The following is a 27,994-nucleotide window of genomic DNA, read 5'->3' as shown; positions in this document are numbered from 1 at the left end:
AGAAGATTTGTAGAACAACCGAAATCAAATCCAAAATTTAGTGTCTCATAAAAACGGTAAGTCACACTGTACACCGTTGCAAACAGTCGCCACATTTGAATTTCTGATGCTTAAGAGTTTATCTACTATGTCTTTCGGTAAGTTTAGAAGAGAACACGCAACAATAAGCCCGTGGAAAACTCCTTAATGGTGGTAAAAACCCAGATACTTTCATCAGCCTCTGGGTAATTTGTATGCGAGTACTTTTACAGCACTCCCACAGTGTGCATCACCCTCTGGATTGTCATTCGCTTATGACCAAGTTTTATTTTAGCTCTAACAGTTTGATTGAGTTTTCACTGCACCGGGTGATGGCGGAAAACGTCTTGAAAAATTTAACTGACCCTACCCAACCGCCTACGAGGCCGTGTTTGAACAGCTTGAGACCTCTGACGACTTTTCCATGGGAAAAAGACATCAGGTCATGAACAATTTATGGCGAGAATCGGAGTAAATAATAAAATAATCTCCCGCACTGGCGCTGTTTGGTTCAGGAAAAGTTAAGTAAAACTTAAACCGTTTCCACTGACCCTAGTAACGGCCGGTAATGATATAATTTCACTGTACTGTAATTTCACTGTGTTTGCTTATGCCTCGTATGAAAGTCTTTCACCTGAATAAATTCAAATAAGAAAAGTTAATTCGCCATCGTGAAGTAATAAATGCAACCAGTTCATAAAAAACTAAATTTTAGAGGTGATATTCTTGTCCCATCAAACAGAAAAAATAATTTACAATTTTTCTTTCATAACTATTCAAACATTTAAATTCAATAACCAAGATTCACCATTTAAATATTAACGTTTGTTGCACTTTTTATTCCGAACAACCTGTGATGTGCAATTGTTCACATGCTTCTCTGCGGCTTCGTTTGTATCGTCCATTTATTCCATTTATATTTGAATAACTCCTTGCCACCGCTATGAGCATACAATTCGCAACGTTTTATCGATGTTAGTGTATTTGTTTTTATTGGGTGCTTTTTCAGTTTTTAACGTGAATTTTTGCTTTTCGACATTGTTGCTCCAACCAACCACGCTTCGTTTACTCCATGTATCGTTACAATAGTTTAGCTCATTAGGGATTCCGAATTATGTACAGGATTAAAACAAATACTTCTGCTACCCATTGATCTGCTGGTCGTTTCTCCTATGTTCTACCTACTTGCCAAGATGATTTGCTTTCATGTACCACGTGTTGCGCACCTGGCTTGCGACAAGATTTGGGAGAAGAAGGTTGTTCGCATCGCACGGAAGATGAATTGTTGGTAGCTTACACTAACCTCAACCCTGGGCTTCCACTATTTCTATTTTGTTACATTCGAATTTTCTTGCTTGCATGGAATCTGTTTGATCGACGACACACAGTGGCAATTATTTCCTGTTTCTATCAATGATCTGTTTTAAAACATCCTTAGCTCAAAAACGCAGCTTTTGAGTTATGGAAAACCTAGCGTACAAACCTGGCAACGAAAAAGGACAACGCAAGAAATCACTCGAATGTTCAATAGAGGAAACACCTAACACGAACATGTTTTAACTGACCTTGGCAAGAGCTAACCTCACCAATCAATTTCTCCATATACCGCGTGGTAGCTTCGCTAGGTTAGGTTAAGTTTCCATTTATATTGTACACTACACAACGATTGTTCTTTCACTAGATTCCTCCCCGAGGCAGAAGAAGTGCCTTTAGAAATGTCAGTCTTTAGAAAATTCTATTAAAATCAAATCGATCATATTCAACAAAGATAAAATCTGTCCCCGACAACACACGAAACATTGCTTTGGTTTGCTTTACTCTGTCGTCGGTTTAGTTTTTAACGATACTTTTACTCGGTTGTCGTTCGACTTGCGTGTTCACAATTCTCTTACGGTGTTACTTTCTTCCTTGTTTCACGACTTACAAACATGCATGAAAGAAAGCATGATAAGAACATTACTAGCCTGTGGAACGCAGGGGGCGAGTGAAATTTCTCAACTGTGCTTTCCGTCCACAATTTTGTTTCCAGACAATTTCCAGCACACTTTCTTCCAATTCATCATTAAACCTTATGGTAATTTTGAAATTAAATTTGAACGCCTTTTTTATTTGACCACACGCAGGTGATTGTGTTTCTCCACATTTTATAGTTTTTTTTCTCATTTGTTAAAATGTTTTGGAAGGTTGATTTCCCTAAAAAACGAAACCAAAAACTCAACCAAAAATATTCCATCAACACTGAGCGAAATAAAAGCGTTAAAAAAACGGATGAAATAACTCGACCAGCATAATGTACTTACAGTACGACTTTCTTTAATAAACCTGTTATGCTGGTGGAATTATTTATCGCGGTTGGTTTCCATTCATTCCGTATTATTATTGCGTACTGGTTGTTCTTTATCCTGCCCGGGTCCGGAGGGTGGAGGGTTAAGAAACGTGTCGGAAACACATAGAAAATTCCATCGCAACTCACGAATCACAGAAATATGCTTTTGCCACATCCACCAAGCGTCAGTCAGGAATAATGAGATCGGAAAGAGAGGTCACAAAAGGAGAAAAAAACGCGAATGAAAAGGAAACCTTTAAATCGCATTCCAACCCCTTATCTGGCTCGTTATGCCGGCTTATCGAATACTTAATCAAAGATACAACAGGCCGGGAAATGTGCTTTCCCGTACCGGTTTCTTGCCTCTCGCCATTCCCAGCGTGCAAAATCGTCATGCTATCTCGTTTTGTTGTTAACAATTGTCAATTAGACAGAACGAGAAAGCACGATGATTTTGCGCACTGGGTTGGCTTCCATCCTTTTTCGCCCCGACGGTGCGAAGGGCAGAAAAAGGGCTGGTGGGGGCGTTTTGTGTGTGCTGCGGTGTTCGATGATGGTGATGTTCGGTGCCGTTTTGCTCCAGTTTGCTGCCGCCCGGTTTTCGGGAAGGAGTTTATTATGTACAAAGAGATTTTTATTGTTATTGTTATTATTTCCTAGAATTTATGACGCCGTCGCTTGGTCCTATATTCAAACAATAGAGCATTAGTTCTGTCCACAAGAACGAGCTGGTGATGGCGAGGTTGGTGAGCGTGCGAGGATTAAGCGATGGGTCTCTCGGTCGGAGATGCAAGGTAATGAACTGAGACCGGAAAAGCAAACCCCCGCTCCTTCCCGGTAATACTATCAATCATTTGCGGGAGGACAATGGGGGTGGAACAAATAAATTGCCTGGTCAAACAGTGAAAACACGAGAAAACTCCTGAAACAGCAAACGATCATAACCAAGGTGAATAGCATGAAACAGAATAAAAAGAAATCACCCTGGGATACAACCGCTCGAAGATAGAGGGAACAGACAAGCGACACAAATAATCTGCAACAAAAGGATTTCCGTTTTTCGCCGTTTGGTTTCTTCGCTGACAAACATCCTACCGGAGAAGGTAAAGTATTTTAACGACGTTTGAACCGACGGAGTTGCTTCCTGCTTTTGGCCGCCGTTTGGCAAACCGGTCGCTGCCATGGCTGCTAATAGAAACTGTCAACGGCAAAGCAAACTGAAAGGCGGAGAGAAATTTAAAATATTTTCCAATTAACCAAACCCTCCTGTTGGGCGAAATGCTTGAATCATTAATTGAAATCTTGGAAACCCAACCCGGGCGCGTGATTCGAGGAATGGGTGGATGGATTGATGGATGGATGAAGTACCATCTCTTTCCAATAAATACAGGTTTGAGCTTGGCAAGCGGAAGGTGACCTTTGACTTGTACCAGCTCCTTCCAATTAACAATTCTTCGAGCTTTGGTAGGACGAATAATTTAACTCCGGAAGTGTCACTGATAAATCATAACCGAAAAATCGTTTGATGCTTGATGAAGGCGTTGTCAGAAATGTAAAGTTAATGTGTTAATGTTTCCATCCAATCCTCTTCCGATGCCAGGATACCAGAAAAAATGGTAGATCGCCCACCAACGCCCACCAATCTCATCGCCGTTCTTGATTAATTACACCTGCTGCTGCTGGCAGCCGAAAATTAAAGCACGATTCCCACCGACGGCCCAAGTTAGCCCGAGGACCCACTTGAGCCGATTTTTCCGCTTTTCCAAGCCATCGCCATTCTGCCCGTCTGGGGCATAATTTTTGCTAATTATTCATAACCTATTGAAATTCATCATTAGCGTCCGCTCTCTCGGGTCGGACCGGTTGCAGCCGCTGAGTCTGTGCCCCTAAGTGGGGTACAAAAAGTGTCACCGCCGTGGGATTTGCGGGATTTGACAAGATCCGATTTAGTCCGAATGCTAGCGACGCGGCACGTCTACAGTGCGGTCGTAGCGCCCTCTAGCGACAGCGCAACCAAACCCTGCTCCCGGCCAGCGGCCATCCCCAGCGGGGCGCCCACAACGCACGGTCCCGTTCGGTCCTCGAGAGCGAACGACACTTAACGTCACACGCGCAGCTCATCCATGGTGACGTTTTGCGACGGATGCTGGCCGCCGACGCCCATCCCGGTCGAGTTGAGGTTCGACTTGACGCAGCTCTTCTTCGTCAGCGTCCCGCAGTTGCTGCCGATCAGCTGGAGTGCGGGTGCCGGCAGCATTCCGCCCCCACCCTCACCGCCCGTCGGGACGGACTTCAGGTGCTTCGGTGGTGGGGGAGCGCGCTGCGGCAGATCGGCAAACTCCGGCGGAGGCATCTGATGGTGCTGCAGGGCCGGATGATGGTGGCCCAAGATGGTGGCCGGATCGCCACTCTTCGCGTGGATGGTCAGACTCTCCAGCTCGCCGCAGATGTTGTTCGGCATCTGGCCGTTCTCGTTGCGCTTCTTGAGCGTCCCATGGCCCACACTGCCGACGCCCCCGTGGCCACCGCTTCGCGGTTCGTTCAAGCGCGTCTTGTCCCGCTGGTAGTACACGCCGGCGAAGATGAGTACGTTCAAGATCAACAGACTGCACCCGATCGCTATCGTGACGCTGAGGGCCGTGCTGTACGCGGCAAAGCCGTCCTCGCTGGAAGAAGAGATGCCACCGGTGCCACCCGCTCCGCCCTGGCCCGTGCCATCATCGTCACCACCCTCGGAAGACTCGGCCGTCACCGGGAGTACGGGCCGCGCTGGATGATGGCGGGTACCGTTCGGGAAGACACTGCCGTAGGAAGAGAAGTTGAGCAGCGAGAAGACCTGCGTGGTGAACAGCGAGAAGTTGCCATTCGCTGTGGAAGGGTCCCGCTGGGGTGGATTGAGCGGTTTCACCGTAGGCATGATGGGCGCCGGTTCCTCGTCGTCCGCCTCCAGCTCGTGATGCGCACTCGGGACGTCGTCGTTGCCCGGTTTGTGCAGATCCGGCACCAGGTTCAACCAGAACGACAACCGATGCGCCCGGTAGTGGTTTTTCAGCTTTGGCTTCGTGTCTAGCGGAGAATCAACGGTAAAACACCATCATTGACTTTGTGAGATGCTTCACAACAAATAAGGAGAGACAATCAGGAGCCTCCAAGGACAAAGCTAGCACGGTAAAGAGATAACTTTGCATCGGAACTGGATTGTTTTCTAATCTACCCACAACATTTCCCATAGCCACCTGCAATCGCAGCGGCACTCGACACTGATTGACCCATGCCTCCAAAAAGATGATAAAACTAAATCCAACAGAAACGAAAAAACTCATATGGAAAAGCTCTCCGTAAAGGATGAGTCTATTTGGTAACGTATTCGGTAAGTGTACGGTACGAGGCTGCCGTTTTCCTTAGGGACATCCCCAAATGTCTTCCTTTGTACGATATCCAGTTCCGATGTGACCACCGTGCGTGCTCTGGATCAAACGCAAAACTCGCCAATGACATCGTGTTTGAACGAACATCAGCAAGTTGAACTTTCGTCCGCGTTCTCATATCCCCTTTGTCACTTGGGTTGGTTCCTTTTTTGCTAATGTTCCAAAATCTTTCCGAATTTCCTTGACACATCTTGAGGTTCTACTTACCGAGATTGAGAAATTTTTTGTGGACGCTTTCGTACGGCGTCCATTCGATATTCTTGAACCGCGTCCGGTCCCGCACGTGGTCGTTTTCCAGTTGCTCATTTGGATTGCTAGCGTTCGGCCAGGGAAAAAAAACGAAATCAATATTTCCAAAAGTCAGACACAAAACACGTTCTGCAAGGCTGTGTTACTGGGAAATGGACACGTGCTAAAATGATCCTAAAACAACTACCCGAAACGAAGTTCCAGCTAATTCCACGTGAATTCGTTCGCAACGCGTGGGAGTTAGGATTTGTGCGTACATTTGTTTCTTCCGTCTCCTTCTGCACGTGATTTAAGCTGAAAGGAGAGATCGAAAACGCGCACAATGGTACCTACCCGGTGCGGATAAAGTTCGACCAGTAGATCATAACGGCCTCCGAGAGGGCGATTTCAGACTTGGTGTAGTTTCGCGTGAAATGATTGAACCCTCCGACCAGCGGTGCTCCGAACAGATACGGGAGATCCTCGCCATGGATACAGCCTTGTCGCTGGCGGCCGAGATATTTGCGAACGGGCGAGGCGACATAGATGAAGCAGGACGAAAAGAAGGAGAAGTAAAAGAAAAAAAATATTAGTGTTTCAGGGCAATGTGATAACAACATGGGTTCGACTTATGTTTCGAACAGCGTTTGCAGTTGATGTGCTTTTTTTCGGTCACTTTCCCGCACAAACGCCCACCGTTCACCAGGTTCGTTTTATCAGTGAGTTTGACTTCGAAAAAGGCGAGTCGAATTCTGAGAGAGCACCTCAGCCTGCCAACAACCAAAAACACGTTCAGACAGTTGTATGTGGTATGTTGATGGTTTTCCTGACCGGATTGTGCCGTGGCAACCACTCCAGAGGGACTTGCCCGCAGCTTAACCACAACGGTCCGAGGGATGGAATGTGATACGGCAAATCATCACATGAAATAAAGGAAACAAAACGCGTTCGCAAACGAGCGAGTTTGTGCTTATTCCCCCCGCGAATGGAATGATGTTGCCAAGCGCTGGGAAAACCTGAAAAAACTGGGGAACCAAAACCGAGCACGCGAATTCTACGAGAGTTAATGGGTAGATGTGTGAGTACAAAAAATAAACCGAAGTTGAGAATAGAATGAAAAAATCGAGGTCAAGAACGTCTGTCGTTGGAGGTGAAACGGCTTTCGGTGTGAGGCTGAATGAAAAAATGGCAGAAGTCGAAAGGCGCGGTTTCCATGCAAGGATTGTCTCCATTGGAAACGGATTATGAGGTTTAGGCCAACAGACCCAACGTTTGGCACGTGCCATTTGTGGTAATCACCACTTCCTTCGGTTTTGTTGATCTCGAAGGATTTTGTTTTTTCACAGTTCCTCATGTTTTGTTCTTCGAAGGAGCTAGAAAAGCATGGATTGACTGTAATAAACAAAATTTTTGTTTCATTTTTGTAGAATAATTCGATCGTAGGGAATATGAATATCAAGAGATTATAATCAAGTAGGAATAATGGGCAAGTGGGAATATAAACACTTTTTTGAAAGTGTTCGCCGATGGAAAATATTAAAATCAAACAGTGAAAAATAAAACAAACGCACCGAAAAAATGGCTAAACACACTATAAAGACTACATTTCAAGGAAACACATAATTTAAAGCTCTCAATGGAAAATCTGTTGATAATATAGAACGATAAATATAATTTCGACTCAAAAGGCAATAATAATTCAGTTCATGATGGAGAATAAGGCTCGGAACAATGGAAGCAGGTCATTTGACAAAAAAAGAGAAGCACAATGGCTAACCGGTAACTCGGTATCCGATTGCGGCCGATGGCGCCTCCGGCGAGACGTTGACAAGGTCTTAAAGTGTTCGCCACAACAGGATATTTAATCTTTTGGCCCTTTGACCATCGTACGGGTCGACCGAGAACGGGCGTTTGGTTTAGAGTTCGTTCCAGCGCAGATCAGACGTTGGACAGATTCGGTGTAATAATTTATTGAAACAGTTGCCTACCGTTTGCCTTCGGGAGGGGGTAATATAATCCGCTGGGAGAACTGTTACGTTACTCGGTGGCTAGTGAAGGAATTTCAATTTCAGGCAACCCACGACGGACGAAGAATTTGTGGCCAACGTTCTATTGTTTTACCCCGGGGGTTATATACAGGTTCGTGCATTTCTTGTTTTATTAATAACGAGTATTACATTTAGTTTTTTTTTGCAATTTTCAACAACGATGGAAGGTTTAAAATCTCTTACAATTAATATTCGTAACCAATAATTTAAATATTGAATGGTATTGAAGAACACCAGCCTAAACCACTAAGCTGCAAATAATTATCAATTGCAATTGATGGTTGAAAATATTTTACTTATACTATGTTGCTGATTTAAACTCTATTGCATCCAATGCAGAAAATATTTAAAATTGCTAGTAGAAGATTTGAGTTTATGTATGAGAAAAATTTATAGCAACCGTGAATAATATCGTTCTTATTAGTTATAGACAGCAACAATTCACTCGATAATAAGAAGATATAAGGAAAAGTGGTAAACCGTAATCGTATGCCAAGTCATGCAAGTAAATCATCTCTCTGCTAATACCAATGAAATGTGTCCACAGAAAAAACACCAGAAAACACATATATTTCAAAGTAATCTCACCAGAGTGATTTGATAAATAAATTTGAGTACAAGAAAAATAACGCATTGCATGTTGTGAAAATGTCCATCTTTTGATGGAATAAACACCATCTGCCCAGCGTTTCATGTTTGATAAAGTATTCCAGCGCAGCCATTTCACGACCTTCAGTTGACATCCAGGAGAGATTTTTCTTTTTTACACGGTCAGCTCAAAATCGTTTGTAATGGTTGTCGTCTAGTATCTGCTATAAACTTTTCAAAATGCGGGCTTCGATTGCATAAACTGCTGAGGTCAACAACATCAATCAGAATGCCCCCATTGGAACCATGGAAACTTCCAATTACTGTTCAAAACCAACCGTGTGAATGCGAAAAAGTGTTCCCCACTAGCAACGCAAAAAAAAAAGCAAATTTATCACCCATCATGCACGTATGTCGCCCTCCGCTTACCTGAGGAAAATCGCCGAACTTGGTCTGGTAGTCGAACACGTACAGGAACGAGTTGCGATGGTCAGCGGAATGTAGGTCAGCCGTTTGGACGGCCGGTGCGACGATCCGGGCATCACTGAGGGCCTCCAGCGTTTCATCTCTGCACAGAAGAGTAGAAGGCGAAAGTCGCACACGAAACAAATGGCACAAATTAGGGAGAAAAATGTGAGCAAATTTAGGCTGAACAAATGGAATCGAAGAACGGCCATTTTAGTATCGGACCTACCGTATATTGATAGGATGCTGCACCGGGCGCTCCCAGTCCGTGTACTCGTTCACGATCGTGGCGAGGATCTCGTTGAGGTGGAAGCTGTACGTGCTCCGCACGTAGTTCTTGAGGATCTTCGCCCTCCGGTCCGCCTCTATGCCGTACTGAACGTCCTCCGAGTTGAAGGCAAAGTACGCTTCCGCCCTCGTGACGCCCACGAGAAGGTCGTACCTGAACGCGAGCGAGAGAAGGCGATACTTGACACGGGCTAACGAGAAGTCTATAACGTCTTACCTGGACAATTTGTTAATAGCTAGTTTGCGCAACAGTATCGCGTTGATAGTGTTGAGCGTGTTGTGGATATGAGCGGATGGTTTCGTTGCCGACGGAATGCCATTGTAGTCGCTGTAGTGCGTCCCGTCCATCTGCTGGATCTCGCCGGTGTCTGAAGGACGAAGGTGAAGCGACACGTGTCGACAAATCATTCGAAGGTTCTCCCGACGGAGGTGAATAACTTACCTATAACAACACCGTCAACACTGGGCCCGAACGCGTTGCCAAAGTCTGGGGCACGCACGCTGGTGGACAGGATGTCCTCGAGCGGTTTGTCCCGCAAGCACTTCAGCAGCAGCTGATGAGGTAGGTCGGGCGAGCAGTTTACGTGGTGCGAGACGTACGCCGCAAACTTGGCCGGCTCCCCGACCAGCGACCACGGTGCCAGTCCCGATCCGGACATCATGATGGCCCGATGGAACAGTAATCCTAGTGAGAGCAGGAACGACAATCGGTTGGTACTAAATATTCCAATAATATAAACTATACCAATTACAATTCCTTTGGACGAAAGTGCAGAAACGCGTCCTTGAATGTGGCGCATTAACGCACTTCGATGTCCATTCACGCGTTTGCAATCCAACTCGATGCAACGCTTTCATTAAATACTGGCCATTGAAAACAGACTCCAAAGGGTCCCAGGAGTGCGTTGGATAAAAGGCCAAATTGGACCCCCGATGGCAACAGTTGAGGCCCTCGTGTAACGAACATGAAATGAAAATTGAAACGTCACTCAAGTGTGCGTCCGGAGAGCTTCCATTAATGGCGCCACTCTGCGCGCGAGTCCCACGTGTGGCTGCGGTTGAGTAGGGCTGCGATACTACTTCAAAACCGGACCCGGACGTAGCCAAACGTCCGTTTTACAATAATTACGCTCCATTTCGCAGAAGAGTTTTTTGCCAGGCCCTCGCTTCCGTTTTTTATCGATGTGCGCTCGTTAAAAGCACCTTTGATGCGTACGAAATGCGCTCGTGCGTCGGAAAAACGGCAATTGCAAATGCTTCCAGTAAGCACTTTTTTGTTGGGTTTTTCATATAAATTGTTTAAAAAAACTTGCAATAAACCAGAACTGCGCTCACGTGGGTGCGCAACATTTGCATAACGAGGCTAACGGCTGCCTCCGGCGTAAGTTAAAATCAACAATTCACGCATCAAGAAATGTTGTTAATTATGAGCTAATGGTGGATTTTCCTTTTGTTTCCGTGTACTTTTATTTCATTTTTTAAATTAGCTTTTTATGTTGCTTTAGCCACATTTGAAGTGGTATGGAAACATAAGCCAGGAGCATAAAATGGCATAATTGTCCAGATGGTTGATTGTTGTTTTACGTTGTGCAAATGACGGATCGGAGTGAAAAGCGGTACTTGAAAAAGAATCGGAAACATTTTCTAAACAAACAAACATGCCCCTTGAACTGTTTTTATAATTTTTCAATAGCTTTAATTTAGGTTTTTCTAATGATACATCAACACCGTGTGTTATTTAAAACAGGAACAGGTTTTTTAATTTACTGATGGAACTGAAAACTTCACAGCGACGGAGTGATGGATTAATTTATTTGATTTCCGATCATTGGTAGCATTGGATGGGAAATGTTTGCACAGCAATTGATTATTTTCAAACAAACTGATTATCCCCATCATAATAATAAGCGCGAATAAGCGACAGGAATTGAGATAAAGGAGCAGAATATTTTTATTACCATCTTTTTGCACATGTTCAACGTGCGCACGTGCAATTTATTGTACGTAAAACTTCATTAATAAATTTTAACTTCTTTCTACATCTTCCATTTTGAAATTGAACGAAGCAATTTGAAAAAAGTTTTTGACAAAGTGAAACTACATTGGGGTTAATACTTTTTATGCCTCGCTTACCTTCCGGAACGGCTGCGGAAGCAATCAGAAAATGCACACACGCCGCTCCAGTACCATGCCCCGCAAGGGTAACGCTTTTCGGATCCCCACCAAAGGCATCGATGTTCTCCTGTATCCAGTGCAGGGCAGCGATGATATCCATCAGGCCGTAGTTGGCCGGCGCTTTCGAGAACCGGTCAACGTTGGCATTTAAAAATCCTGCAGCAAAAGAATGAGAATAATTAATTAATTAGTAATTGTAAACAGTAATCGAAGCTTTAGCTATAATATTTTATGACTCTTCGGATTTTTTCTTCATCATACGAGACGGACGGTTAAACATCCAATATGTCCATTTGTTAAATGATTAATTTCATAAAAAGTTACAATCATGCTAGCTCAACAAATGAAATGTCCTCTAATTAGTTAGGGCCATGCACTTTCTTAATTTGAAAGAAATTTGTTCCATTTGGTGAATAAGAACTTTTGAGCAATCGTCTGCTCTGTTCGCAACGATATTGAAAATTTAATACGAAACAACCATAATGTATTCTATCTAATACGCTCTGGCAATTTAAATCAACTCAACTTACCAGTTCTATTGAAATGTACCTACCTAAAATTCCTAAACGATAATTGATTGTAACTACTAAAATTTGTCCATAGCTGGCTAAAACGGATCCATCGTATGGATTGCCGCTGTTCCACTCGTATGACTCGCCGTGGACGAACACCATCACAGCAAACTTTTGCGAGTTTGAACTCTCACGAGATCCGGCTGCAACGGGAAAAAGAAGCGTTTATTCTTCGAATTACCTCTATCGGCTGCGGCCCACACGTTTGCAAAGGTAGCGGAAGTGGTTGCCTCTTTTGATGTTATAAAGAACTGCCATTATTAGCTGTCATTTTGAAAGTGTCTTAATGGAAATTCGATGAAGTTACGAAATCATGCGAATCATCTTGAGTATGTTGAACGAATTTCTACGAAAAAAACCAAACAAACCACCGAAGCAAGTTGCTTTACGATTGGATCCCGTGTTGTGTCAACGTGCTGTTTGTTTGTTACGTGCCCAATGGTATATGTATATCCTGCGTGCAAATCCGAACCGAAGAGTTTGCTCCAAACCGGTAAAAGGATACTCATATTTGTGCAATCTCTGTTGCTTGTTTTGACAGGTGAATGAGCATAAATCACACTTGTGACGGATGAAGGGGGACATAAACAACAAGAGGACATCATGGAAGACACATCCGATTCGCGTATGTATGCCAGGATACGAATCGTTTCGTTCGTCGGCCCATGGCAGGAAGCATAGAAGCACTACGCATTTTTCCTTCGTCCCATCCCCTATTTACTCTCTCTCTCCGCATCCAAACTTTTACAAATTGAATTTTGTGTAATACTTATCGAGTACCTGCGTGCCACTTTTCCTGTGTGAGTGTTTTCGAGTACGCCGAGTCCACGCTTTGGGACAATTTTGGTTTCGCAATAAGAAAGAGACAATGTTTTCCTTAATCTATGGGATACCTCCCTGCGTTCGATGGGAAAGTAGACGAGCTAGTATATTTTACCTTGAGTTCGCTTAGGGAAGTTCGCAGAAACACTCTTTTTTGTACCGAATTTTCCCGGAACAGCATATAATTCGCTTATTTGTTCAGATACATTATGGTTTGAGCATATTTTTTCTTGCAAAAAACGCCATGCGACACGAAAACCTCATTTTCCGAAACATAAAATAACCAATCGTAGCGATTTTTATATTTTTTAAGGATAAATTATGCTTTGAAAAAACTGATGTTGCAATGTGCTTATTGTTTTTGAAACACATTGTATAAAATAGCCAAAAGCATGGTTTGTGGTCTTTGGATCGACGAGACCAGTTAATTTTCATACATTTTAAACAGCTTACCATTTGGACTCCATATCCCTTAACACAGTCAAACTTTAGACAATGTCTCGTTCAGATTGTTTTCTTAAAAATCAGACCCGAGGGCCGAAGCTCCGGCATTGAAATGTTTGTTGTTATGGAATTGCTATAGTCTACGGTCCTAGTCCACGTGTGTCGAAACAGTCGCACGCAGTTATGCTCTAAATGAGCTATTTTTTCCGTCAACAGATATTGTAGAGAACGGGTATGTCTATGTTTCTGAAGACCAGTTATTTGAAAGCCAAAAATAGTAAAATAAATGGCACTATCTGTAATAGAAGACCTGCAGATATGAAAGTCCTTAGTAAACCTCTAATTTTATGCTTATGTCATATTCTAATTTTCGCTCGCCGTCTTGCTTCATCGACAGAGGATTTGCTACACGTTTAATCCATTAGAAGCCTCCTTTGTGGTCATGAAATGTGGCTCGGTGGACGATCGCTTTTTGTTGCTTGTATCCGGATTTCTCGACACCAGCTTTTCCGGTATTTCCCCTGTCGAAATTTGATACCCCTACGCGCTGTCAGGGAGAGGGATTTCTGTCGTCGACAGAAAAGATGTTGAGCCGACGAAAAGACAGGGAGAGTTGTTCAATGTAACAATGCTTATCACTTGAATGGAATGCCAAGCTTTCGTATGGCTTTGCTTCGATCGTTTATGGGTTTGAATTATGATTCAGTTTCCTACCAAACTCGAACGAACGACCGGAAAAGTCATTTGGTGTTCGAGTGTCTCCTCGGTTGGTCTATTAAGGCATCGATTAGGCAAAAGAGGAAGTAGTCTTTCACTTTGGCAACAGCTTTTTAAGTGGCGATTGCGAACAGCACTTGTTCATATGTCACCCGTTGAGTGCAAGATAATCGTTCCGGATGGGTTGCGATATGTTGTAATGCCGACGGAAAACAGAGCTGTATCAATTACTCTTGTTCTCTCTCTTTCGATGCCGAAGGATCTTAACCAATCAGCCGGTGTTGAGATTTATTTAATTGATTTGCCCGTGGTAATCCAATAATGAAATCGAGCGTAGTGAAAGATGCTAAAGATTATCACAATGTATAAACAATTGCTGTTATACGCACAAAGAATCTATCTAGACTCAACACTGAACAAATCAAACCAGATTGATAGTGCTTTTTATTTGTGTGTATTTGTACGAGTCACAAATGTTAAAAAAATCTGCGCCTCTTCATGATGGGGCAGAACTTGGCATTAAGCCTACCAACACTTCACACATTTTTTTTCTTTCTTCACGCATTTATGAACTAATCCACAATTCCATCGCATAAATCTCTTCCACGAGGATTTGTACTGTATTTGTTCAATAAATTTCAATATGTCGCCCATATTTTTCCCACTTCACCCGCAGCGAAACAGCCCCATCAAAAGTCCCCAAAAAGTAGCCCTCAGGATTTGTTTCGCGTCAAAATAAGCTAGCCAACAAAAATCGTAAGACTTTCAGAAAGTATTCCAAAAACGGAACTTTGGAATCGACGCCACTGTCGAGTTTCTTCGCGAGGTTTCCTCCCCCATAGAAAAAAAAAATGGCAGGAAACGGGAAAAATTTATGATTGGCATGGCCGGACCTACTGAAAGAGCCACCGTACTTCACCGTACGGTGAATCAGAATTCGGTGGAAAATAGTAGCGCTTTTTCTTTTCCTCCCCTCGGTTGTTCAAATTCAATTTATCTCAATCCAAGTGCGTCTTTTTGTGGACCATATTGAGGCCAAGCGCTCCCACTTGAACCATCCACACACACACAAATACAAACTTTGGGGTGCCTCGTCGGGCTTTTAATTCGTTTTTCTACAAGTCTACTGGAAAGGACAGTTCGAATATGACCATTCGATAGCATTTTTGGCATGGTTTTATTTTTCAAAGTATTGGCAAACCTTGTCGTAATCAGAATTCATCTTTATTAAATTGCGCTATTAATAAGATATTCCACTAGGCCGAATTCAATATTGGTTGCTGTCAACTTTTTTTCAAAGGCATAGGAAAATGCTTGCTGAGGGATCAAAACGCTGCGGCTTATCTGAAATAATCGAACCAAAAGGCGAACCTCGGTGGACGTTCGGTCCTTTCGGCAGATCCTATGAACCACGATTTTGTTCCGTGTACCGTGAAGTCGTGAAGGGTCATCGGTTTGAGAGCAATCGAAAAACTTAATGGAAAAGAGTTCACCAGTTCACCCGTGACGTTCTGCACGACTAAATGTTTCTTGAGCAAATGTGTCCCTAGAAATTCGGTCCCCAAATTGAATACCTTCAGTGGGCACTATTTAGTTGGCAAGTTTTATCGGTTGTTGCAATGTTCAGCCAAGTAGATCGGTATGAATTAGACGACATTCATAAGCACGCAAGGATTTGTAGGCACCACCTTATCAGTTTCAGTTCCTACCGGTGCTTACACCATCGTTTAAATGTGGAATGATGATTTCAGAAGTCGATAACATACATACAGATGTCGACACCAGGATTTTAAGTAAATAAGGTTTTGCTCGGATAAAAAAACAGAAGGAATTGCATTCAAATGATATATTTGATATGATGCCTCGAAATGTACTCAGAACTGGTTGCAAAAACGACTAACAGTTTTGGCCAACAACAAGACAACAACAATTATAAACTTCATCCAACTACAGCAAGCCTCGAATAACCTTTAACCCGCACTTGGAGGGAAATTGATTGAAGCTTGGCAACAAATGACCTTTGGATAAATTTTTAGTATCGTTAAAGACTGTGAAAAACATAAAAAAGAAATATCAAAAACAAAACCATAGAAATTTGTTTAAATCGTTACATCACTGAATGGCGCAAACATTATCACGCGTATGGCATTTGGGAAATATTCTAGGCAACGACAAGAAGCGTCCTCTTTGGTCCACATTAATGAACAGTTGTACATGGAAAAATAGACATTTACTATTTAGGAAAATATGCCCTCTTCCCCGATTTCGTACTGGCATGTCAATAGCTAGGTATATCCCATACTAGAAGGTTTGATTATTAGTAACAATTCTTCTTATTTTTACCGCATTTACCAAAAGAACTTAAAGCGGATGTCAGTGCCAAGGGACAAATATGCAGAAAATAAGTGGGCAGATTAGAAAGCGGCCATTTATTTTGTTTTGTATGGATGATTTCCGTGCGCTGTGATTGCAATGCTTTCCCGTCGTTTTTGTAAAGAGCAGCTTTTATTAAATACCGTCAACAAGTGCAATCGTTTAGAAGTTTCTAACCATCACCACATCAAAAGTCCACAGAATGATTTAGAACAATACTAAAAAATATGGATAATGCTTTTCTTTTCTATGTTACAGTTGTTATTTTTGTATACTAGTTTATTTATGCGATGCTACTTTGTTTCTGTTTTCAGTACAGAATTCCAGATATTCCGTCATTTAAATTAAATTTTAAAACGATCCGCGGCAAAATAAAATAAAAACCCTCCACAAGTTTCCCAGTTCAAATGGAAATGGCCATTTGCCTACCTGTGGCAAATTGGGGACAACACGCACACCCTGTTTTGAAGCCCTTAAAGTCCTGGAAATACCATGACGTGATAACCCGCCATGAGCGATTGAGCAAACCGATCCGGGTAGAAGTGTATAGCCAATATCCTACACCTAAACCGAAACCGAACGAATCAATCAAAGTCAGCCTTTTGCGGCTTCGACTCTCCGACCAGTCGTCCCTCATGGCGCAACACAGATCGGTCGCTTCGAACGAAATTTATCGCTCCGGGTAACCCTATCTAGGGCGCACAGAATGCACAGACCGCCAGCCGTTTCGGTTGCGGTTGGAAAATATGTAAACTATGCCCATTTTTCGAGAATGCCATCGACGCACCCCGTCAGCGACGCTCATCCATCATGCATTTTCCGAATGTTGGCTCTGAAGTGCGTGCGTACGTCGTCAACGCGTGGAAGTGTGGGCGGAAGTTGTGAAACATTCAGCCCACAGTCAATACAGGGCTTCAACCCATCACCAGCTTTCTACGTTGTGGTGGGGTTGGAAAAGTTGGAAAATTTCCGGAAGTGTCAAGTCACGGGTGCAAAACAAGCCGGCGCCTTCCTGTCCCGTGTTGAACTGAACTCCCACTATTTCGCTGAATTGTCTATTGTTTTCTTGCACAGCTTTTATTTGTCTATGTGCTCCAGGACGTGCAATGCTGGACACGATATGTTGTGTGTATTTTCTATGCAAAGAACCGTCGCAAATTAGTATGTATTACCGTTACGCTGGATCTAAACTGGGCCGCACGCGTGGAAATGATAAGGTACACGAGTCAACATCTGAATCCTACGACCAATCCCAATCCCCTCGCCCGTCGTCGGTCGTCCACCAATCGAGTACCCGACCGGGCCAAAGTATGGAGAAGATTTATTGATCAATCAAACAAATGATTAATTGTTGGTGGAAACTGTCAGTTACGGGTAAATGCGTTTTCGCTTGTCCTCGTCATCGAACGGCACACTACGACGAGAAAAGTTGTAGCCACCCAGCGAATGCTTCGGTCTGGCGTCGTGGAAATTTAATTTATGTTAGCTAATAAGATGAGACGTCACATTCTAACCCTACTCGGGTATCCTTTCAAAATACAGGCGGTGCGTTGAAAAAGAGGCTTCAAACATAGCAGAATCTCGTATCCTCGGCGGATGGCATGTGTGTATTTATGTACGCCGGATTACTCGCCCAGTATCCGAAAGATTTGGGACTCATAAAACCCCAAGTTAACTACCACAGCATGATGTGTATAATTAATGACAGGTTTTATGGGTGTTACAATACTGACGCTCGTCTCGTGGCGCGACCGTCCTGGAGCGTAATTGGAGAAGGAAGACTGGAAAAGAAAGGACAACCATTGCGTACGTTATGGTGAGCATGATCATATTGTTTATTCCTGCTCAACGGATTGCCTCTTGAGCATGAAGGAAGCGTGTGTTATTGAAGACGATTGGAAGAAGCAGGATGACCTTGCTTTTGTTCAATGGTGCTTGAAAGTAAAATTTATTCCATTTCTAGTATACTATTAAAGTTAGAATGTTATTATGTATTTTCATGACGAAAAGGTATCATAGTAGTTAAGTGAGCAAAATACAATATTTGGCATATGTAATTCTGTGTTCTATTCGATTAAACTGCGCCATACTACATTGGAAACATTTTTTTCAGCATTAAAGCAACAAAATGTACAAACTGTAAATACTGGTCTTGATATTTTGAATGACTTGTTGAACTCAATGAAAAACACACGTGCTTACACTTGGACGTTTTAGGCAAGAAGAGAGATTTATTTGACACTTCATCAGTGTTGCCAGTAATTCATAATGTGAGCTCTCAAGTTTGACAGCTCCTGTTCTATTCGACTGTTGCGTGTTGTAGACTGGTCTAACACTCCTCCTCAACGCGGAATGGTCGGATGCCGATCGTTTCCCTCAGTTGTTGCAGTCTTACGGCTTGCAGTGGTTTTGTAAGCAAATCCGCTTCCATATTTTCGGTTGGGCAATATTTGACCTCTATTATGCCTTCCCGAACCATATCTTTAACAAAATTGTACTTCGTTTCGATATGCTTCGATTTCCGTTCCGATCGGTCACCTCTTGTCAAAGCTATGCAGCTTTGGTTGTCCTCGTTTACCAGGATGGGGAGAGCCAGTTGCACATTGACATCTTTCATCAACTTTTGTAACCATTTTAGTTCTTGAAGACACTCTGCAAGAGCTACATATTCTGCTTCGGTGCTCGATAATGCCACACAGTTTTGTTTGTGGCACCCCCATTCAATGAGACCACCGCCAAACTTAAAGAGGAAACCTGAATTTGATTTGCGATCGCTAGCGTCGCCCGCCCAATCTGCGTCCACAAAACACTCAAGCGTCTTTCCTAAGCTTCCTAGGTACAATACTGAGTCCTTTGTATACTTTAGGTACCGTAGGATACGTTTGGCCTCTGTCCAATCGGACAAGGATGGCTCCTTCATCCGTCTGCCCAGAATCGATGTAGCAATGGCAATGTCAGGTCTGGTGGTAACTGCGACGTACAACAAAGCCCCGATTAGACTTTGGTAAGCTTCCGGTGAATCCAAACGTCTATCATTCTCCTCCTTTTGTTGTAGGAATCCAGGATCCATTGGGTACTTAGACGGTTTTGCATCGTGCATATGAAACCTTTCCAATAGTCGTTCCATATAAGCTTGCTGGTCAATGCAGTACTGCCCGTTGACTAACCTAACACGCATACCAAGGAAAAACCGCAGATTTCCCATGACGCTAATCGTAAAGTGTTGCTGCAGTCCACCGACTACCTCAGCAAATTCTTCTTCCATGTCACAAATTACAATCACGTCGTCAACGTAAATAAGTACGAACATGCACTTATCTGATCTCTCCCGAATGTATAGGCATGGGTCCGCCAGTGACTGTGCGAACTCCATCTGCTTTAGAACTTCGTTAATTTTAATGTTCCAGACGCGTGCTGCCTGTTTCAATCCGTATATACTTCGTTGCAACAAACAAACTTCACCGTCGACGCCACTTTCATATCCCGGAGGTTGGCGCATAAAAATCTCCTCCTGTAACTGTCCGTGAAGATACGCAGTTTTTATATCGACGTGCTTAGTCATCATATTCCGCTGGCTTGCAACGGTCAACATTGTCCGGAATGTGACCTGCTTTACTACAGGAGCAAATACAAGGTCGTAGTCCGTACCGAACTTTTGGCAGAATCCCTGCGCCACTAACCGTGCTTTGAACCGCACGAGGTTGCCTTCCTCATCAGACTTGCACTTATAAATCCATTTTGAACCAATGGCTTTTCTTCCTGGAGGCAATTTCGTTAGTTTCCATGTGCCATTATCGTGATGTGATTGCATTTCGTCATCCATCGCTTCTTTCCATTTGGCACACTCCAGACTGGACACTGCTTCATTGTACGATCTTGGCTCAGTCACAATCTGTTTCGCCAAATTCACTCCTCCGGAGTACCTGGCTGGTGGAACACCTGCCGTTTTCCGGTGTGATCTGCGAATTTCTGTCGCGTTGTTAGAAGTAGGATCACCTTCATTGTCATTAAGTGACAATCCTTTCAGCCAGTCATCTTCGTTACAGTCATAGAAGTCATTCTCGGAATTTACATCACACTCCTCATTTTGAATCTTCCATTCATTAAGTGTCCACTCAATTTCACTGTTTGCGCTACCAAGATTCCGCTCGCTTTCGATTCCAACACGTTTCTCCTTAGATCCATCTCCAAGTTCTATGAAGCGAACATCTCTACTGATACTAATCTGTCCCGTACGCATATCGAGCATCCTGTACGCTTTGTGTTCCGCTGAATAACCCACAAATGTCATTTTTACTGCTTTGACATCTAGCTTGCTCCTTTTTGCCGATGGAATCAGTACATAGCCCGAGCACCCGAAAAGTCGTAGATGATTCAGTTCTGGTTTCCTGCCATACCACATCTCGAATGGTGTACGCCCTAGTGCTGCAGATGGTAAACGGTTCTGCAGATAGCAAGCGGTATTAGTTGCTTCCGCCCAATATCTCTTATGCATTCCTGCATCAACGAGCATGCAGCGGCTCATTTCGCATATGGATCTATTCTTTCGCTCCGCGACACCGTTTTGTTGAGGCGAGTAGGCTGTGGTATACTCTGCCTTTATGCCCTCGTCCGCATAAAATTTCCTCAACGATTTGCTGGAGTACTCTCCTCCTTGATCGGAACGAATTGCCTGTGGCTTGCGACCGAACTGGGTTTCAACCATTCTGACGTATTCCCGAATGCGATCTTCAACGTCAGATTTCTTCTTCAAGAAGTATACTTGGGTGTACCGGCTATGATCATCAATTAGAGTCATAAAATAACGGCACCCACCCGGGGTTGTCTCCTCCATTGGGCCGCACACGTCACTATGGATGATGTCGAGTACCTTGGTCGATGTTTTCTCGGCCACTTTCGGGAAAGAGGGTCGAGCCATTTTACATTCGATACAGCACTCACATGTCCAGCGAATTCCACAGTCTACAATTTCTAAACCGGTTGCCAAATCTTTTTTCTTAATCTCATTGAGAACTTCTGGATCCCGATGTCCGAAACGCCTGTGCCAAGTGTGCTGACATTTAGTGTTGTGCTGCTGGGTGGTCGTTTTCATCACTTTTTCTCCGGCAAGTCGAAGCCAATACATGTCACTTCTCTTGTCCGCTATGGCTAGCGTTGTTTTTTCAAATACCAATTTGCAGCCTTTCTCATCGAAAACTGTATTAACACCCTTTTCAGCAAGCTTTCCAACAGAAATCATATTGCCTTGCAAAGTAGGAACATACAGAACCTCTGTTAATGTAAGGTTAATTGTTTTCCCGTTCTCACTTGCACACTTTATCAAACAATTACCGACGCCTTCAACTCGATTTTCATTGCCATCAGCTACGGCGACACTCAAACAGCCTCCTAGCTTTAGGCCCGTGAACGCGTTCCTGTCACTACACATGTGTGACGTGGCACCCGAGTCAATCAGCCATGTATTGGTGCTATTTGCTGTTCCACACGTACGCACCATAAACGTGAACGATCTTGCATCATTTTCACGAACTAGTTTTACTCGATGATTACCGTTTGGTTTCCGCTGATTTTTCGGCATTCCTCCTCCATTCTTGCGAGCCAAGAATTCCTTACACTGTTGCTTCTTATGCCCGGGCTGATGGCAAAAGAAACATACCATGTGTCTGGCCTCGCTTTTTAGGACCCGCTCTTCCTGAGCATTGTTGCCGTACAGCTTTTCACTCTCATCGATCAATTTTGCTCGAACTAAAGTGATCGTCAGCTCCGTGTCAGATCTGCTTTCCAGAGCAGTTGTTAGAGAGTCAAACGCTTTCGGTAGGCTCCTCAGGATCATCGCCACTTGCATGTATTCCGACAGCCTCTCACCGGCATCTTCTAGCCGAGAATACAGCTCCTCCATGGCGTAAAGAAACTCCTCCATGCTTTCACCTTCCCGGTAGTTTGTGCTGCAAATTTCCTTAAGCAGCGAAACTTTACCGGTCAGGGTTTGCTTTGAGTGATGCGCTTTCAGCGTATCCCAAGTTTCTTTTGCTGTGGCCTTGTTGATGATGAGGTTGTGTTGGCTGTCCTCCACCAACAGCGCAATCGTGGCACGTGCTTTTGAGTCCCCTTCCGTCCAAGCCGGAGTCACCGGGTTAGGAGCACTACCCTCCACAAAACACCACGTACCTTCTCTCATCAGCAGCATCTGCACCTTAAACGCCCACGCACGGTAGTTTTTACCGTTTAGCCGCATCACGCTGATCTTGGCCAAATCCATTTTTGTTTTTAGATATCCACGAATTTCCTTCGCAAAGGCGCTGGGCACATAACCTGTTGAACTCAATGAAAAACACACGTGCTTACACTTGGACGTTTTAGGCAAGAAGAGAGATTTATTTGACACTTCATCAGTGTTGCCAGTAATTCATAATGTGAGCTCTCAAGTTTGACAGCTCCTGTTCTATTCGACTGTTGCGTGTTGTAGACTGGTCTAACATGACTTAGCTAAAATTATGTTTTACGCGTATTTTAGTATTTCAGATTTTGCTGTTTATTAGCTAAACTACGCCGCGTTATAATTAAACCACAGGTATTTATCTGATATTCCATTACCATTTCAATACGTGACAAGTTCAATTAGCCATCACATGTATTACGTGCTTGTTTTACAGGGTTTATTTACAACCGTGATAGTATCTAAACGTATTAAAACAGGTCATTATATAGTCGTTGTTACTAAACTTTATCTCGAAAGTAAGTTATCAGCTTCTGTCTCTCACGCATCTGAGTTTGGGTCTAGTTCATCGGCATTTGTTTTTTGACGAAACCATTTTAAGTATATTTTTGTTTTTTTTTCGAGTACAAAAGATGAATTTTGGGGATGTAAACTTATTTTTACAGCTGCTAAACTTTATTAGTTTTGTTTGTTTGGTCAGAAAAACTCCATTATTTGTTAATTATTATGTCTTATTTCCTTTTTGTATAAAATCCGGCGTTTTGCAATTCCTTACGTCCAATTCACTTCTGACCAGAGAAATCGAACGTATATAGCAAAAGATCAGTAAAATTTTATAGGTAGCGGTAGACATAACCGAATATGTTTATTGACATTAGAGAAGCAATCGATGCGCATGGTTAGTTCTAATACTCTCTAAAGCACTGCACCTTTCAAAACACTAAAACGACTTAGATTTTACATTTATCGAAATTAGATTTTCACGGGAACAACGTAGTACCAAAATCAAAGCAACCCGAACGAAACCTGCTTGAATTTTCTCACCGTTTATCGGTGGATAGGTCGAGATCAAAGAATTTCCGGGGTTTCCTCTCTATATCACATCACCTACGACTGGTTTATCCGTAAGAAATTTTTCCTATCGACCCCTCCATTCCGGTGTACCTTCGATCGGACCTTCGCTCCGGTAGAATTTCCAATGTCCCGTGCCTTATCCGTGCTGTGGGTTGGAATTCGTGAGTTGATTAAGAATCAGCCAGTATTTTAATGGAGACTGGAGAATGTGGCCACCAGAGGCAGACTACCTTTGCCAGCCAGTCGAGGAAGCCATCGGTCAGGAGTTCGTCAATGACATAAAATACCGTGGTCTACTGTTCGCACCCATTTGCCTCCTCTCTCTCTTTGTTCGGAACTAGATTATGATTTCATCGAATGCTTCGAAGGATGAGAAGCCATAAAAAAGCTACACAACACGAACATAAGCCGATGGTCGTCTGGTTCTTGGTGTCTGTGAGGCGTTTTTTCGTTTAACTTTTTTCCTATCTTTATTACGTCCTTCTGTGTCCTGCGCGTAGAGCATAAAAGCGGTCAACTCATCGACTAGGCAGCCGACCCTTCCTCTGTTGTCCAATTGTCCCAACAGAGGGAAAGACGCGCCTTGCTAAACCTTCGCTTACAAAACCCGTGCACCGACCGTAGGAGTTGACGAGTGAAGGATTTCCCAACGAAGAAAAAACACCCTCGGACCAAAAATCCCTCTCGATCCTCTGCCCTGGCTGGATATGTTCACCTTTTTCGGCTCTTTTTCAACATCGTTTTTTTTATCTTCTTTTCCGAGCCTCCTCGACGATGTGGGGAAAAGCCTTAACTCCAACGATACTCTGTCCACGGGTTTGGCACGTCGTCGTCTTCACCAACGATCGAGGGGAAGAAAAGTGTCCCGGTTTTTTTTATTTCATTTTGATGTCACAAAATCGATACTTAGCGGTGCTGCTGTATGTGTTGAGGAGATATTAAAATATAATCTCACATTCTTCGCTCACCATTCTGACGCCTGGGAGAAAAAGGCTCGAGAGAGAAAGCATGGCTGAGTGAAAGGATTTTTTAAGGGTAGGAATATATAAAATTCCCACCACCTCGTCCTTAGGGCCGGAGGAAATGTCTACGCCCACCCCTATCCCACCCCGGAGCAAAATCGACGGATTTATGTTTGGCGACCTCAGCTTACGGGTGGAAAGGATATTCTAAATCTCATAAAATCTCTCGCTTTCCACTCTTTGGTTCGTTTGAAGGTTTTTTTTTGCCAACCAATCTTTTCGTGCCCCTTTTCTCCCCGTGGGTTTTTCTTTGTTCCCTCCGGTAGGATATTGTTTGCTTGCATATTTTTCCTTCCTATGAAAATCCAAAATGACACTTACAGTGGCAGCCAGTGGGGTGTTTGTTTTTATTTTGTTTGTCTCCCTTTTAAGCTAGCAGGGAAGAGCGGTGTCCTTTGCCTTTGGCGCCTCGGATAAAAACGGCTTATTTTTATGAGGGCGTTTGATTGTTTTTCCGCTACCCGTTCAAGCGTTTTACGGCGCGGCGATAGTCTGTGGTCTGTTTGGAAGGGGCTATGGTTTTCGCTTTGTTTTCTGTTATGCAAACCTTGAGTCGGCACGTAGATGTTGAGATAGAGACAGTCCTCCGATTGGTTGCGCAGGTACGGTAGAAGCCGCCGCAAATACTCCAGCCGGCCGCGGGGCATCCGTTCCAGGGCGGCCGTTTCGTTGTAGATGTCGGGCAGCCGCTGCGGGCAGACGGGACTGAATCTATGGAGGAAATGGGGATTATGATGGGAAAACAAAAACACGAAAAAAGGCGTCACTCTAGCCCTCAGAAAAATCAGTTCGAGGACGGTTCAGTGAAGGTTCTGCACGAGAAAGCCCCGGAATTAAAGGAATCTCCCGGAAAACCCTTGCCGAAAACACGCCAACTAAACATCTTCGTCTTGCGATTGCGAACCCTTTTGCTTCATAAGCCCCCCAGAGAGACTCCAATGCTAACCTGTCTGCCTTTTTCACACCCGACCAGAGGGCCCCGGTCACCGGGGGCATGAAGCGCAGGTTGCCCACGGGCGGTGACGCGTACGGTATACCACGAAACGCCTCCACCGGATCCAGGTGGCGCCCGTCCAGGTGCTCGATCGTGCCGGAAACGGAACCGTACTTCGTGTGCACGATCCGCGAGCTGGTGGCTTTCTTGAGCGTTTCGTTCTCATCCATGCTGTTGCTATTACTATTGCTGCTGCTGCTGCTGCTGCTACTGCTGCTGCTTCCGGATCCGGCGGCACTAGTCGGAGGAATCACCAGCAAGACGGCGAAAACAACCACAACAATAATCACCGTTGCTGGCAGCATGGTTACTTTATTCGAGTCGATTCGGCTGCTGCGGCTGCCACATCGCTAGCGCAAATTTATACATAACACATATTGCACTACACGGTTTTGCCACCGCGATCACGTTGTAATCGGCTGTTCCACGCCGAAAGCACGAACCAGGTTACACCGCATGGATTCCAATGAACACAGGCATTTGCGTATGAGAGCCTTCAATAATCACCATTTTTCTGAGCACAGCATGAAACGGAGCTCTATATTTGATTTCACCGTATTATTTATCTTTCCTTTTGCTTATTTTTATGAACAACTTCGGTTTTCTATTACCACACTTTACATAACCACTGCTCCTACAACACACACTGCCGAACGGTATTCAACACTCACTTCTTAACCTCGTTTCAAACTGCTCAAAACCACTATTCTTATCCCCATCGACTAAATGCACACATTTACACTCCGTTGCACAAATTCTGTAAGCGAAATCCAATCCCTTTCGCTTCGACGAGACCGACACATGTTTAATCCTTTTGTGCTTCTTCTAGCCACACAGTTGGATGCTACCAAGATAGTGCTTCACTTTTCAAGCCGTTTTCCTCCCCAAAGAATCGTTGATGCATCGACCACGGGCTCTCTTCAGCACGAACTGAGAGTGCATCCTCAGAACGGAATTCTGCGATGCTGCGTTTTCGTGACACCTTGGCCACAAGCTTTTCTTTTCTTCTTTGCTTCACTATCGCACGCTCTCGCCCACTGTTTCACATGCACAACCAAACACGAACACAGAAATCCTTTCCATCTGAACACATTTAACCGTTGGTGGATGGAGCAGCGTGTGTTTTGCTGCCTTGTAATATTTTTATTTAATTTTCGTTTACTTGCATCATCCTAACATTATTCGTCACTTAACCACATTCGCACGGTTCTGTATTCATGCAAGGGATAGGCAACATTTTTCCCTCGAGTGCTAGAGAAAAAGCAAACCACAATCAACATCACCATACACTCAGCCAGAAGATTCTCGACAGTAATGACATGGCGTACACTTAATCCAACGTTTGATGTTCAGTAACGACGGCGACCGAACACTATCCATAGCCTTGGGCCTGTATCCAGCGGATGCCTCCCGGTGCTATATCCATTGCACCTTGCGACGGCAGCGACAAACGGGGAACGTTCTGCAAACGAAATAATCACACCCGTATGCCTCACGCGTAACACCCAGCGGAACTGCCCCCCTTTAGCAACGTAAAAGGCGTTTACGGACGATACCGTAATTACGAACGGGTCCTCAATAGCGCCATGCACCAGCGCAAGCCTATCTCGCACTTTGGCAACGCTTGACTAGCATGCGAGAAATTCACCAACCACACTGTGCACATTGAAATGGAAACGGGTACACAAAAAACGATACCAGCGCCCGATGGAGGCGCCTGGCCTTGCACGACCGAGCGGATTTAATTTGCCTGGCTGCAACGCGTCACGAGCACGAGCCTTTCGCCTGCTACGGACGGGCGGACGCACTTAGCACTCGCGACGTACGCGACATCACACGGCCGATTAACTCCATTGAAACCCTGCCCTCAAGCACGACGGACGGACACCCGTGTTTGCTGATGATTAGCGCGTCCTGTCGTCGAGCGGGCTGCAGATGATGCCGCTCGCGTACGATGGCCACCGATGGCGACGGATAACGGACGGACACACGCGGAACAGTGGCCCGAAGAACGAAGGGAACCAAAAGGGCTTATGTCGAACGGCGAACGGAACGGCATGGAACCGTGTTTCACTCAGCGTTGTCTCGTGTCCCAACTCCAACTGACCGTGGTGTGTGTGTTCCAGGTTTGCCGTCGTGCTGCGAAGGGTTTGGCCTGTCTGACGGATGGTTAGTGCGCTCTGGTGGCCGATAAC

General features: G+C 44.3%; 1 protein-coding gene across 1 annotated transcript; it reads right to left on the bottom strand.

The window, feature by feature from the left end:
- Positions 1-4,448: 4,448 nt before the first annotated feature.
- Positions 4,449-26,125, bottom strand: LOC131289216 (neuroligin-4, Y-linked). The gene is made up of 11 exons (XM_058318428.1): positions 25,752-26,125; positions 25,353-25,516; positions 12,118-12,279; positions 11,523-11,720; positions 9,832-10,074; positions 9,607-9,757; positions 9,331-9,543; positions 9,066-9,204; positions 6,355-6,506; positions 5,980-6,086; positions 4,449-5,410 (listed from the first exon to the last, which is right to left on the bottom strand). Exons 1-11 carry the CDS (start codon positions 26,102-26,104, stop codon positions 4,449-4,451), a joined length of 2,844 nt encoding a protein of 947 aa, XP_058174411.1. The 5' UTR covers positions 26,105-26,125.
- Positions 26,126-27,994: the final 1,869 nt, after the last annotated feature.

Source organism: Anopheles ziemanni, chromosome 3 (assembly GCF_943734765.1).
Source record: "Anopheles ziemanni chromosome 3, idAnoZiCoDA_A2_x.2, whole genome shotgun sequence".
NCBI lineage: Eukaryota > Metazoa > Arthropoda > Insecta > Diptera > Culicidae > Anopheles > Anopheles ziemanni.
Note: the sequence above shows the minus strand (reverse complement) of the source record. Positions and strands in the feature narration are given on the sequence as shown.

What these genes read in the sequence shown, in the direction of transcription:
- LOC131289216 (XM_058318428.1), bottom strand. Translation starts at nt 26,104, where the DNA reads ATGCTGCCAGCAACGGTGATTATTGTTGTGGTTGTTTTCGCCGTCTTG. An exon ending in GGTGTGAAAAAGGCAGACAG is followed by an intron (nt 25,517 to 25,751) that starts GTTAGCATTGGA and finishes TTTCCTCCATAG; the next exon opens with ATTCAGTCCCGTCTGCCCGC. An exon ending in AGTTCGGCGATTTTCCTCAG is followed by an intron (nt 6,507 to 9,065) that starts GTAAGCGGAGGG and finishes CTCGGCCGCCAG; the next exon opens with CGACAAGGCTGTATCCATGG.